Here is a 13,587-nt window from a genome sequence, read left to right as displayed (position 1 = left end):
TTAAAACAACAAAATGCACCGGGGCTATGAGACCTATCAGACATAGCTCATACCTCTGGGGTATTCTTGGCAGACACTTGTACAATAGCACTGCCCAAGAATCTTAACTTCCCCACGTCACATCAAAAAGTGGTACATGGATCCATCAAAATAAAAGTTTAGCTGACAATGTTGGTATAGGTACAATCTTCCAACATACGGTAAATACATCCACAAAAGAAAGACCTTTAGTCCCTATACAACCGTCTAATCGGATCATGACTCCAAAAAACTTTACAACTCGGGTGATCTCCACGTGCCCCGCAAGATCCTCCTGACACAGCTCCAGTCAGGTGTGTCCAACCTACCTTCTCATCTACAGGGTACTAACTAGTGGAAAGATCATGGTTCTCATTTGAGGGCAAATCCCAGATTTCCACAATAATTTTAAATGGCCACCAACTGAAATTAACAATTAACATATAACATTTAGATTTCAATGCATAAAATAATCTTTCAACTTAGCATGCACCTTGAAAGGGTTTGCATATGTCAAACATGCATAAACAAAGTTGAAAAATGAAGTTTTAAACAAAACTGCACTGTCGTATTCGAATACAGCATCTCTGTATTCGAATACAAGGTTGTTTCAGAAGTCAATAGCAAAAACAACATAATTGTATTCAACTATAGCCTTGTGTATTCGACTACACAAAAGTCAGTAGCCAAATCAGGATGGTTGTATTCGACTACAACCTTAGTGTATTCGACTACACAGCTTTTTCACGAGTCAATAGCTAAATCAGGATGCTTGTATTCGACTACAAGCTCAGTGTATTCGACTACCACATCAGAAAAATGCAGAATTCAGTTTTGAAACATTTCGAAAAGGTTTCGCAATCAATCCACACTTACACACAAATCCAAACAATCACACTTAGCAATTATGGCACAATCACAACAACAAATTGAGTTTACACACGCAATCATAACCTTGAATCAAACATGACTCGCGAGGTTTCGCAATCAATCAACACTTGGACAGTAATCCAAACAATCACACTTAGCAATTATGTCATAATCACAACAACAACCAAACATATATATATTTTTATATATATATTAAGTATAACTTAACAAATATATAAAAATATCTAGATATTTATCAAAATTACCATTTCACTCATAACCTCTAAAACCATTTGATAAAAATATCATCTCTCGTCGCAACTCAATTGACAGATACAATTTTCAGCAACCCGAGATATTTTTAACATAACTGCCCGATATTAAATTCTTCGTAACATAAATAAATTATTCTTCGACAAAAGACTCACCGTACTTAATCTAATTTATTTATCGACGAATAATTTTAATCGGGGCATCAAAAGATATTTTTGGGCATTAAACTCACAAAATATCAATAAGTTGGCTAAAAAGCCTCAAAGTTCAATACCAAAATACACTAAAATACATAAATTAGAATTTAAAACTATGGGTCTTACATTACTACCCCTCTAAAATTAGTTTCGTCCTCGAAATTACGCGTCGATAAACAACTCAGGGTGTTGTTCCCTCATCTTGCTCTCCAATTCCCAAGTCGCGTCTCTAGTAATTGGGTTCCAAATCACCTTGACCAACGAAACATCCTTGGTCCTCAATCGCTTAATCTTCATGTCATCAATTGTTACAGGTGGTACTTCGAATGACAAGTTCTCCTTTAGTTGAATTGTATCTGGTTCGATCACATGAGACGAATCTGCAAGATATTTCCTTAATTGTGACACATGAAACACGTCATGAATATTGGACAGTATTGGAGGCAATGCAATCCGATAAGCAACCGGTCCAATTCGTGCAGAAACCTGATATGGTCCAATGAATTTTAGAGTCAATTTCTTTGATTTCAAGGCTCTACCAACTCCAGTCGTAGGTGTGGCGCTTATATATACATGATCACCCTGTTCGAATTCTAGAAGTCTGCGACGCTTATACGCATAACTCTTTTGACGATCTTGTGAAGTCTTTATTTTCTCCTTTATCTTCTTTACCTTATCAGTAGTCTGTTGTACCATCTCTGGTCCTACAATCATACTTTCACCGTCCTTATACCAGCATAGAGGCGTTTGACACTTGCGCTCGTATAAAGCCTCATATGGTGCCATTCCAATACTTGCGTGGAAACTATTGTTGTAGGTAAACTCAACCAACAGAAGTACATCATCCCAACTTCCTCTATCATCTAATACACATGCTCTCAATAGATCTTCCAAGAACTGATTTGTCCTCTCGGTCTGTCCGTCCGTTTGTGGATGGTAAGCTAAACTCAATCTTAGTTTCGTTCCCAACGCTTCATGCAATGCTCCCCAAAAGTGCAATGTGAACTTTGGGTCACGGTCTGATACGTTACTCAATGATACTCCATGTAATCTCACAATCTCAACAATGTAGATCTCAGTTAGCTTGTCTACCTTATAAGTGGTCTTTACTAGTAAAAAGTGTGCGGATTTAGTCAATCGATCCACTATCACCCATATAGAATCATTCTTTCTCCTTGTTTTTGGCAATCCAGTTATAAAATCCATGGAAATGTTGTCCCACTTCCATTCAGGTATATCTAAAGGTTGCAACATTCCAGCAGGTCGCTGATGTTCCACATTCGCTTTCTGACATGTTAAACAAGTTGATACATACTCCGCTACATGTCTCTTCATTCCTGGCAACCAATAATTTTGCCTCAAATCCTGATACATCTTTGTTGCTCCAGGATGAATACTCAATTTACTCTTATGAGCCTCTTCTAAAATTGTTTTCCTCATGTCTATAATTTCTAGTACACAAATCCTACCATTACATCTCAAAATATTATCTGGTCCAATCTTAAACTCAATTGTCTTCCCTTGCATTATTAAGTTCCTCTTCTCTTGAATTAAGTTGTCATCTTGAGAATTCACAATGTCTTCAAGTAGTCCACTCGGAATCTTAATCATTCCGAATTTCAAAATTCCTGGTGCAAACTCTACGTTCAAGTGTAGGTCTCTAAAATCTTCCCACAACTCTTGTTGTCTAGCCATTATTGTTGAAGACACCAATACACTCCTCCTACTCAACGCATCAGCCACTACATTGGCCTTCCCAAGGTGGTACTGTAGTGTGAAATCAAAATCCTTGAGAGTCTCCATCCATCGTCTCTAACGCATGTTCAATTCCTTCTGATCAAACAAATATTTCAAAATTTTATGGTCACTGAACACTATGAACGTGCATCCATATAAATAGTGCCTCCATCGTCTCTAACGCATGTTCAATTCCTTCTGATCAAATAAATACTTCAAACTTTTATGGTCACTAAACACTGTGAACGTGAATCTCTTCTTTTCATCATTCTATGTATCCTTCTAGTAGAAGAACAATTTTTTCATCAACATATTCTTGTTCAGTTTCTTCTGGTTCCTCATCTGTTTGTAATGTGACACTTTCTTGAGATGCCTTTAGAGTTATTGCCTTTCTTTTCTTGACTGGTTTGTCTTGCAACAATACTTCACGTGCTCTTAAAATTCCAATTAATTCTTCCAAGGGAAGTGATTCAAGGTTATTGGTCTGGCTTATAGCTGTTACCATTGGTCTCCATATGATTGGAAGATACCTCATACTTTTTCTTACTCTATCTTGTACTGAGTAAGCTTTGCCCAAAGAACACATTTCATTCACTATTGTTGTGAACCTTGAGTACATTTCATCAATAGTTTCTTCTTCTTGCATTTTGAACAATTCAAATTTTCTTATGCCAAAGTCTATTCTTGTTTCTTTGACATGGCTTGTTCCTCTGTGATGAGTTTGTAGTGTATCCTATACTTCTTTAGCAGTTGTGCATTCATCAACTCTTTCACTTTCTTCCCTGCTAAAAGCACACAATAAGAATAATTGAGCTTTAGAGTTTATGAGTACTTTAGTTTTATCAACAACTGTCTAGTCTGATTCTTTTTTCACAGCAGAGGTTGAATCATTTTGATCAATCTCTTGGTATGAAATCTCCATCTATCATGATGCACCACATTCTTGTATCTTGAGATTTCAGAAATAACTGCATCTTATTCTTCGAGAAGTAATAATCAGATCCATCAAAGTAAAGTGGTCAATTTGAAGATCCTTCTTCAACAATGTATTTTACTTTCGACATACTTGCTTCTAGATCTTTACTCTAGCACTTGTTAGGTGTTTAATCTTTCTAGAGATCGTGCTCTGATACCAATTTAAGTAGCAATGTCGATTTTCAAGGAAGGGGGAATTGAATTGCAAATGTTCCTATTTAAAAATTCCTGAAAAACTTAAGGATTTAACTCAAGAATGATCTTGGTTAAGAAAGCAGAAAACGGAGAACATTCTTGGTTTTTACCAGAAAATAGAGAACGTTCTTGGTTAGCTTAAAATAAGAAATTCAGTTTATGTTTTTAACTTTAAATGATTAATTAGTCTTAATAAATAAGGAGATAAGAGAAGAATACCACACAAGGATGTATCCTGGTTCATCCAATTTGGGCTACGTCCAGTCCTAACAACTGTGAGATTTTTCATTAAGTGCTCAAAACAAAGAACCTTCTTGGTTTTACAACACCTAGCTCAGATTAACATTGATATGGTACAAACTTAATTTCTTTCCACCTAGAAAGAGATTGAATCAGGTCACTTATCAACCTTCATAGGATTTCTTACAATCTACCCAAACTATACTAAACTCTTATAGTTTGAGTTTTACAATAATGATGAGTTTGTTTTCATAGAATATGAGATGTCTCAACTCTTGTTTGAGATTTGATTCTTTACAATGAATTCAATACAATAATAACAAAGTATTGAAATATAATCAGAATCGATTATTTCTTGAGAGAGTGAGAATTTCAAGTTTGTGAATGTGAATGATTTTATGAGGCTTGTTAGCAGTTGAACTTCTACAATTTCCCTAAGCATTGACCTTTCTTTTATAGACGTTTTAAAGCAATTAATAATGGTCAAAAGAGTTGTTGGTAGTACTCTGTCAGTTTTGACCAAAATCAATATATGTGAATAAATATATTTCAGCCTTTCAACACTTTATGAAATCTGTTTGGCTAGTCAAATTTCTTCGTTCTTGATTATTTTTCTCTTGTATTTAATGATCTTTTATACTTCAGATATATTTGTTAATGTTATTGCTTTGATTTGGAGTTTTGATTCTGTCAAAACATCTTGGAGAATGATGATGAACTTCTGCAGAATTTAAAAGATAATTTTGGAGATTGATAATCAATCTGGAGTTTTAGTCTTTGAACTTTTTGGAGATTGATGATCAATCTGGGGGTTCAGTCTTGATCATTCTAGATGACTTCTTGATTAATTTGGGTGTCTTATTTAATTCAAGATCGTTTAACTCTCTTGATAATTAAGCTAGAGATGATTCTGACTTGCTTCAACTTGCTTGATTCATTACCTTTTCCTTTTGTGATTCGAATGCTTTCTTTGATTAGAATAGATCCTTATTGATCTTTTGTCAAGTACTGATAACATTAGCATGAATTTCAGAGGCAGATTCTTCTTTGAACCAATGGAGATTGATTGATCTTGAGGCTGTGATGATTAGTTTTGATCCTGGATAACATTCTCCGTTTTCACAGATTTTTGTCAAGAATGTTCTCCTTTCTTATCTATTAAGTTTTTACCTAATTTCTTTGCTTTGCTTGAGTCATATATTTGAATTAATCCACTCAAAATACACATGTTAAATTAACATAACATTTAGAATAATAATTAACGTTCTTAATTAACCTTTGTTTATTTTCATCAAAACTTAAATTGAGAGTTTGTCTTAACATAACATACATTTGAGTCCATAATAATCATGCCAAGTGAGAATGAATATTTGTCGCGTGCAACATCCCTGACAAACCATAGTCGTACCACACGAACATTCAGACTCTAATTTTTTTGTTGTGTTGGTTTCAAAAAATGCTATCGTATGAGCCATGGGTACAATTGATACAAATTTGTTTTTATCTTTCGTAATATATAGACAAAAGTCCATGACATTTATGTTAAGGCAATTATTACAAATACGATTTTAATATATTATTACAATTAATTTTTAAAATTGTCAATATAAATGGAAACTATACGCTAAATTAATTTGATTATCGCATAATAATTATTACTATATACCAAATTAATTTTCTTAATTATGACTTTGTTCGCCAAATTGAATTTATTTGTATGTTATAACTTTTCGTAATTATGATTTTATTTGTCTAAATTAAATTTTTTTTGTTAACATATCGTTATTAAATAGATAAAATTGATACAAATTTGTATTTATTGTTGATACAATTTTATGATATACATACAAAAGTTATGACATTTAGATTAAGATAATTATTACAATTAGTTTTTCAAAATTGACATTTTTAAAATCTTTCTAAAAAATTATGTCACTATAAATAAAAACAATTCAAAAATTATTTGATTATTGTCATTGAAATTTCTTTTATAGTGTAGATAACCATTTTATTATAAATATATAAAATATATCATATACGATTTTATGGTCTTCATGAAATTCGTAGATAAGGATATAATTTGCAAAAATATCTTTCATGAATTTTCTTCCTTAAAATAGGTTGGAACTTGGAATATGGATCTTTCATTTTTTGAAAATATTTCTTATGATTCTTTTCTTTCTTAGTTTCAATATAAACAATTAAGTAGCATTTCATACACTTAAAAATATTTTTGAAACAAAAAAAGTATAGATACCATTGATTTGAATAAACAAAAAATAATTAAATAAATAGCAGCACATTAATTAAAAGAAAAAGAATTGCAGCTAGGGAGGCAAAAGTGGGTTGTGTGATAGTAGTACCGTACAGAAAGAAGAGCGGAAGAAGTGAAGTGAAGTGAAGTGAAGTGAAACAAAGTGGTCTAGGGTTTAGATCAGAAAGAGAACGGAGTTGATGGCTGAGTACGAAAGAGAGGAGAGATACGAAGGGAACGGAGGTGGAGATGTAGGAGTAGGAGGAGGAGGAGAAGGAGAAGGAGAGGATCCTCTCACTCTTCCCTTTCCTTCTTCTGCTTCTTCTCCTCAACCTCTCGATCACGCCGCTTCTAAATCTCGCGTACGTTTTTTCTTTTCAATTTCTACTCTCTCATATATCCTACGTAATTTGATTTCATTCATTCATTTTTATGCTTCGTTCTAGTCATTATGTTGTTACTTAACAATTAGGGTTAATTGATTTCACGTTTCGCTTTGATTAGTTTATTGTTGAACTGGAACTGACTCACTTTATTCTCTTACACGTTGCTTATGTTATTGGTTTGTGTTTTGGCGGCATGAAATTAACAATTAGGGTTAAATTCGTTTAATTTTGAAATTAACCAGTAGGTTTAGTTAATGCTTGGTTTGTCTTTTTTTAAAAGTTAACTATTAGGGTTAAATCCATTTCGCGTTTGAAATTAATCAATTAGGGTGTCTTTGGTTGGAAGTAGATGGAGGGGAGGTGAGGTAGTATTTTTTAACTTTTTGTGTTTTAGGAGGGGAGGGAGCCAAAATCCCTCTTAGAGGGGAGGGTTAGTTAACAGTTGTTGTGTTTTCTGGTTAAGTAGCAATTAGGGTTAAATGCATTTCACCTTTGAAATTAGTCATTAGGGTTAGTTAACAATTGGTTGTTTTCTTGTTGATTAACAATTAGGCTTAAATGCATTAAATGTTAGAAATTAGAGCCTTTATAGAGAGATGATTTTTCCCCCGTTTTTTGCTTTGAGTAATTGATAGTGGAATTGAACTGTTATGCATAAGTTATAACTTATGTTACTTGATTTTGTGTTTTGGCAGCACGAATCTCGTGATCATGATAGAGAATCTTCGAGAAGCAGAGAAAAGGAACGGGAGAAAGAGAGGAAAAGAGAAAAGGAGAGGCACAGAGATAGAGACAGAGAGAGAGATCGTGGTGATGGAGAAAAGGAAAGGGATAGTCACCACAGAGACCATCGACATCGCGACAGAAAGGATAGAGAAAAGGGTAGGGATAGGGAGGATGGTGATTCTCACAGAAGTCGTGATCGTGATCATGACAGGTTATAATCCCATATATGATTTTGCAATTTTGATGCCTAACTTATCTTGCTCAATCATGTTTTTTTAACAATTTTTGTTTCTTTTGGAATTGTTGTTGTTTTATTCATTTTCAGTTTTGCTTAAAAACTAGTTTATATTACAGAAGAAGGGATTATGATAGAGAGGAAAGGCATAAGCGTAGGTCTCGATCTATTTCACCGTCTAAGGATAGATCTGAGCATGGAACAAGGTCAAGGTCTCGCTCGAAGAGGTAAATTGTGTAAACATACTTAACATTTAAGTTTATGGACATACCCTCACATAGGCAAGTATGCATGCTTGTGACACCTATTCAGAAAATTATCAAATTCTGTTTCTTAAAAACATCTGTTGGATGTGTAAGGTTCAATATTATTATTGTAGTTATTTTTAATAAATTTTTATAGTTCAATATTCCAACAGTCTAACTACATGGTAAAATATTTCTTGGTGTGAGGTAGCATTTATTTTTGAATGCTAACATTATTTACTTACAGCAAAAGGGTTAGTGGTTTTGATTTGGCTCCCCCTCCTTCTGCAATGTTAGCTGGTGCTGCTGCTGTTACAGGTATATTTGCGCTTGGGTTTTCTACAAACTTTGTTAATCTTAACTGCTTTCTTTTTTGTTGGTCGTAGTATGGGAAAAAGTTCATATCAAATTGCATGCTGTTATCTGGGTAAGCTGTATTAAGTTACTATCCGATCATGTAGCTCTTTGATGACTGGTCTCCAATGGTGTGCAATTTAGTCTTCTTTTTGTTTACTTTTACTTGTTGATATAATCCTGGAACTAAAAGATGCTTTGGTTTTTTGTCTTCTGTTTGGTGTTTGTTTGTTTTGTTTCTATGTCTTGTCTTATGCTCTAAGAAGGCAATGTTGGGCTACTTGCCCCACTGTGCTGACAATGGGCGTGAGCCGACATCTGTAGCTTTTATGTCCAAGGAAGAATCAGTGCACCGGTTTTTGGTGGGTCTTGTTCGTCTTCAACTGGAAACTATATCTACTTTGGTAGACGTACAGATATTATCTCCAAAACTTGTTTAAATGTTCCTTTAATCTTATTGATATATTAACAAGGTGAAATTCCGCTTAAACCAATGGAAAATGGAGTAAGAGGAGTCATTTGATACTTAATCAATCAATAGTTTTTCAAAAGATCAAGTAATGAATTTGTTCTGAGGTGTAATATGTCTTATATTTGCAGGTCAAATTAGTGCGTCAAATCCTACAATTCCTGGAGTGTTGCAAAACATGTTTCCAATGGCTACTAGTCAGGTATATCTCTCTCTTTTTGTTCCTACCCTGGTTTTGTATGGTTTGGCTTATATTAATCTTTGTCTTCCTGTTCCTGTCCTTCTCAAGATGCAACCGTTCAGTGCTCTCCCTATGATGCCAATTCAGGCTATGACACAACAGGTAGAGGAAGATTTTTCAGTGATATTCTGATTTTTTCCCTTTTCTTTTAGCATTCTTGGTTCTAATTTAGGCACTTCCTCGATGTATCAAATTTATACAGGCTACTCGACATGCTAGGAGGGTGTATGTTGGAGGTCTCCCTCCTACAGCGAACGAGCAGGTACTGAGCTTTAACAGGCCTTCTCTACTATCAGTTTTTACTATTGGCCTCATGAACTATGTTTGACATTCATTTCCTTGCTGCTGGTTTTTGTTAATTGTAACTACTACGTGAAATAGGTTTTGTAGAATTGGTTATTGTTTTCAATGATCAAATATTATTTTATAGGATTGCTTGGAGTACATCCCTTTTAACCTCTGAATGGCTATTAGCTAGGCTGCCTTGTCAAATAGTTTTTCTTGTTACATCATATAAATATTTAGAATTTGTTGTCATGTGCTTCCTATGTTACTTTAACCTCAGAATGAGAATGAGTGGGTTTGGCAGTCTGCTACTGCCTTCTTGCCAAAATATTTTTTCGTGTTTTATCATCAAATGGCCATCTAGAGTCTTATCTTTTACTCTATTCAATTATTTAATTGTGAAGCTTTTGATTTTCTTATGAGCTCTGAGACCAGTTTTAACATGTCATTATTGACATACAGACAAGGGAAGACAAGCCCGTACATTTTTAAAGCTGGTTTTGTTCATGATTATTTTGCCATTTTAACGTTTCTAATGATTTATTTTTCATGTTATACTGCAGTCTGTTGCTATTTTCTTCAGTCAAGTCATGGCTAAGATTGGAGGAAACACTGCTGGTCCAGGTACCTAATCTTCAAATATGGTTTACTTCTGCTTGTTGAGATTTTAGATTGATTGTTCATTGCTGGGAACCAGGGATTAATTTAATGCTTTGTGTGTATGAAGGTGATGCCGTGGTCAATGTTTACATTAACCATGACAAAAAATTTGCCTTTGTTGAGATGAGGTCCGTTGAGGAAGCTAGCAATGCAATGGCTTTGGATGGGATTATTTTTGAGGTGGGTGTGGGATTTTTCTCAGTTTTTGAAGTAAATGAATGGTTGCTGATCTGAATGAATTTGATTTAATTTCAATTATAACTTTAGGGGGCACCTGTCAAAGTCAGGAGACCTACTGATTATAACCCTTCTCTAGCCGCTACTCTAGGCCCAAGCCAACCTAACCCAAACCTGAACCTTGGTGCTGTTGGATTAACTCCTGGGTCAGCTGGTGGACTTGAAGGTCCTGATCGTATTTTTGTAGGTGGACTTCCCTATTACTTTACAGAAACTCAGATCAGGGAGCTTTTAGAGACTTTTGGTCCTCTTCGGGGTTTTGATCTAGTGAAAGATAGAGAAACAGGAAACTCAAAGGGTTATGCATTCTGTGTTTACCAAGATCTTGCAGTTACAGATATTGCCTGTGCGGCTCTGAATGGAATTAAGATGGGTGATAAGACTCTTACTGTTAGACGAGCTAATCAAGGTACAACCCAGCCTAAACCTGAACAAGAGAGCATTTTAATGCATGCACAACAGCAAATTGCTCTGCAGGTATGAGATTTTGTCTCATAATTTTTCCTATAGCCACTATTGTGGTTCCCATTTAAAATTATAATTATTGTGTTCTTTCAATATTTGCAGAAACTAATATATCCACTGATCTATTTACTTCATACTTGTAATTTTGTAGAAACTTATATTTCAACCAGCATTGGTGGCTACAAAGGTCGTATGTTTAACTAATGCAGTTTCTCCCGATGAGCTCAAAGAAGATGAGGACTTTGACGAGATTATTGATGACATGAGACAGGAATGCTCCAAATTTGGTAATTACTGATTTTTTAAAGCTGGTTTTCTGGTCCTCTATGAAACCTGCAATGCATGTGTATTAACTGCTGTATTTATTTATTTAATTGTTTCACAGCCATTTGTATTACCACATTCTGCTATAAAGAATCAGGACTAACTTACATCCATAGCCTCCAAAACTTTCCATCTTTATGCACATGTACCTGTTTCGTTGCATGCTTTGAAAGTTTATTTACATGGTACATTTTTTTACTTTCACAATATGTGCAGGTACTTTGGTAAATGTTGTGATTCCTCGTCCACAACCAGATGGGGATCTATCTGGTGGAGTTGGAAAGGTCTGTACTTTGGATCTATTCTTTTTGAAATTTTGTTGGCGTGTTACGTCTCTTTGTTTTTCCAGTTATCATTCTTGTTTTCTTCACGATGATGATGATTTCTATTGTTATTATTATAGAAACAAAGGGTTCATGGCGTTTTTATGCTAGTGATAATTAGATGTAATTATATAGAAACGATTGCAATTTTTAAAGTATATCGGGGTAGGCATCTTAGAACTTATTGATGTATAATGCAAATATTTGGAGTGCCATTAGAGAGCCTAAACTGCATGTTTTTATAGCTCTAAATTTTCTTTAGAAATTTCAAAGCTCCCTCCCTGGGGTAAGCTGGAGAATGCAGAGTAATGAATTCAATAAGTACATTAAAATGTGTTGGGTACTTGAAAGTATACACTTTTTTTACTTAAAAAAATATGCTTTTTGGTTTCGTTTGGGACTTGAAAACATCTGGGTAAAAGGAGTGTTGACACATTGACACAATACTCTTTAACACATTTTTTCAACATATTCCCTTCTATTCTATTGGCTAAAATTTAAATAGATCACACTAAACTATGTGGGTCTCATAAATTTAGCGGTGATCTTATGAATTTCAACCATTAAGAGTGAGTGTGTTGTCAGAGTTCTAGAGCAGTTCTAATATAATATTGTGGGTCAACAAAGGGCGGCAACTTTTCTATTTTTGGCATTTGCAGGTGTTTTTAGAATATGTGGATATTGAGGGTGCTACAAAAGCTCGTACTGGATTGAATGGGAGAAAATTTGGTGGAAATGAAGTAATAGCTGTTTTCTATCCAGAGAACAAATTTGCTCAGGGAGATTATGAAGGCTAATTTCCGTGCTTGGGTTATGTCTCAAGTTTTTATGTATGTTGTGAGGATTTTTAAATACTTTTCTTTTTACTATTTGTTGTATGCTGAGTTGAGAGCGTCGAAACAAACATTTGCTGTTTTGTTAAATTAAATCTTTTTCATGTGTGCACTTGGTTGATAAAGGATATTGATAAATTGTAATTTGTGATATCTTGTGTTCTATCTGATATCTGGATATATTTGAGATTCTTGATTGAAGAATTCTTTGAAGTATATTAATGCGCCAATAAAATCAAAACTTGTCCGCATGTAAGTTAGCATCCAATTAAACTAAATGTTAATGTGGGTTTTCATAAAGCCAATCAAACAAAACTCTTTTAGTATTTATGTTACAGTTTGGTTTAGTGTGCTTTGGTTATGAGCACTTATTTTTAAGGTATTAATTATTGAAATGAACAAAAAATATCTTGTCTATGCAATCAGTATAAGTTCTTTGTTTGGTTAAATAATTTGGATCACTAAGTAAAATCGTTTGCATACAAATTTCATCCCCAATCCATAGGCTGCAACCACCGATCACAGTCAACTGTTAAAATCTCCAATCCAATGACTTAATTTGTTATCTATTCATCTCCAATTCAATGACTTAATTTGTTTTCTATTCATCTCCAATCCAATGACTTCTCATTGATTCATTCACATTTAATTTATGAATTCTACACATTGATAAATAATTGTTTATAACTAAACATTTCCATACTGAATATACGTCGGTATGTGATAATAAACATGAGAACAAGCGTTATAATAGCCTCTTTTGCTTAAGCATTAGCAACTATATTAGCGTTTTTGGTGGAAACTGTCTTGGATTGGAGCTAAACGTTGAGCGAAAAAGAAAAAGACAACTGAAGTACATTATTTACATATTTAAAGATATTGTTATAATTATAAAATAGAATTTATATTAGGCTATAATGTAATATTAATTTTTTTAAAAGGATATGTTAGATATTAAAACTAAATTCAAACTTTCAAGAAATAAAATAGAATTTATATTCATTGATATATTAATTTGTAATCTATTTACAAAAGTCTACGCTAC

The 13,587-nt window shown here is 34.0% G+C and overlaps 1 protein-coding gene across 6 annotated transcripts; it reads left to right on the top strand.

Annotated features, from left to right (window-relative positions):
* The first annotated feature begins 6,784 nt into the window (after nt 1-6,784).
* On the top strand, nt 6,785-12,758 carry LOC101504528 (splicing factor U2af large subunit A-like). Of its 6 annotated transcripts, XM_012717425.3 has the most exons (16): nt 6,785-7,121; nt 7,841-8,082; nt 8,226-8,333; nt 8,599-8,669; nt 8,738-8,778; nt 8,972-9,115; nt 9,258-9,262; nt 9,316-9,376; nt 9,464-9,517; nt 9,618-9,677; nt 10,264-10,324; nt 10,428-10,540; nt 10,628-11,074; nt 11,214-11,349; nt 11,603-11,670; nt 12,369-12,758. In XM_012717425.3, the coding sequence occupies exons 1-16, from the start codon at nt 6,960-6,962 to the stop codon at nt 12,504-12,506; spliced, it is 1,911 nt and encodes a 636-aa protein (XP_012572879.1). In that variant the 5' UTR covers nt 6,785-6,959; the 3' UTR covers nt 12,507-12,758. The 6 variants fall into 6 exon arrangements, with proteins under 6 accessions (XP_012572879.1, XP_073226120.1, XP_004506427.1 ...); XM_073370019.1 differs by lacking the exons at nt 8,738-8,778; nt 8,972-9,115; nt 9,258-9,262 and having other exon boundaries at nt 6,793-7,121; nt 8,214-8,333; nt 9,306-9,376; XM_004506370.4 differs by lacking the exons at nt 8,738-8,778; nt 8,972-9,115; nt 9,258-9,262 and having other exon boundaries at nt 6,802-7,121; nt 9,306-9,376.
* Nucleotides 12,759-13,587: the final 829 nt, after the last annotated feature.

The sequence above is a fragment of the Cicer arietinum genome, chromosome 6 (assembly GCF_000331145.2).
Source record: "Cicer arietinum cultivar CDC Frontier isolate Library 1 chromosome 6, Cicar.CDCFrontier_v2.0, whole genome shotgun sequence".
Lineage (NCBI taxonomy): Eukaryota > Viridiplantae > Streptophyta > Magnoliopsida > Fabales > Fabaceae > Cicer > Cicer arietinum.
The sequence above is the reverse complement of the archived record's forward strand: the minus strand, read 5'-3'. Positions and strand labels throughout refer to the sequence as shown.

Bases quoted from the DNA above. Each gene is read 5' to 3' on its own strand.
- LOC101504528 (XM_012717425.3), top strand. From the start codon at position 6,960: ATGGCTGAGTACGAAAGAGAGGAGAGATACGAAGGGAACGGAGGTGGA. The intron at 8,334-8,598 runs GTAAATTGTGTA...ATTTACTTACAG, and splicing joins TCAAGGTCTCGCTCGAAGAG to CAAAAGGGTTAGTGGTTTTG. The intron at 9,518-9,617 runs GTAGAGGAAGAT...AAATTTATACAG, and splicing joins TTCAGGCTATGACACAACAG to GCTACTCGACATGCTAGGAG.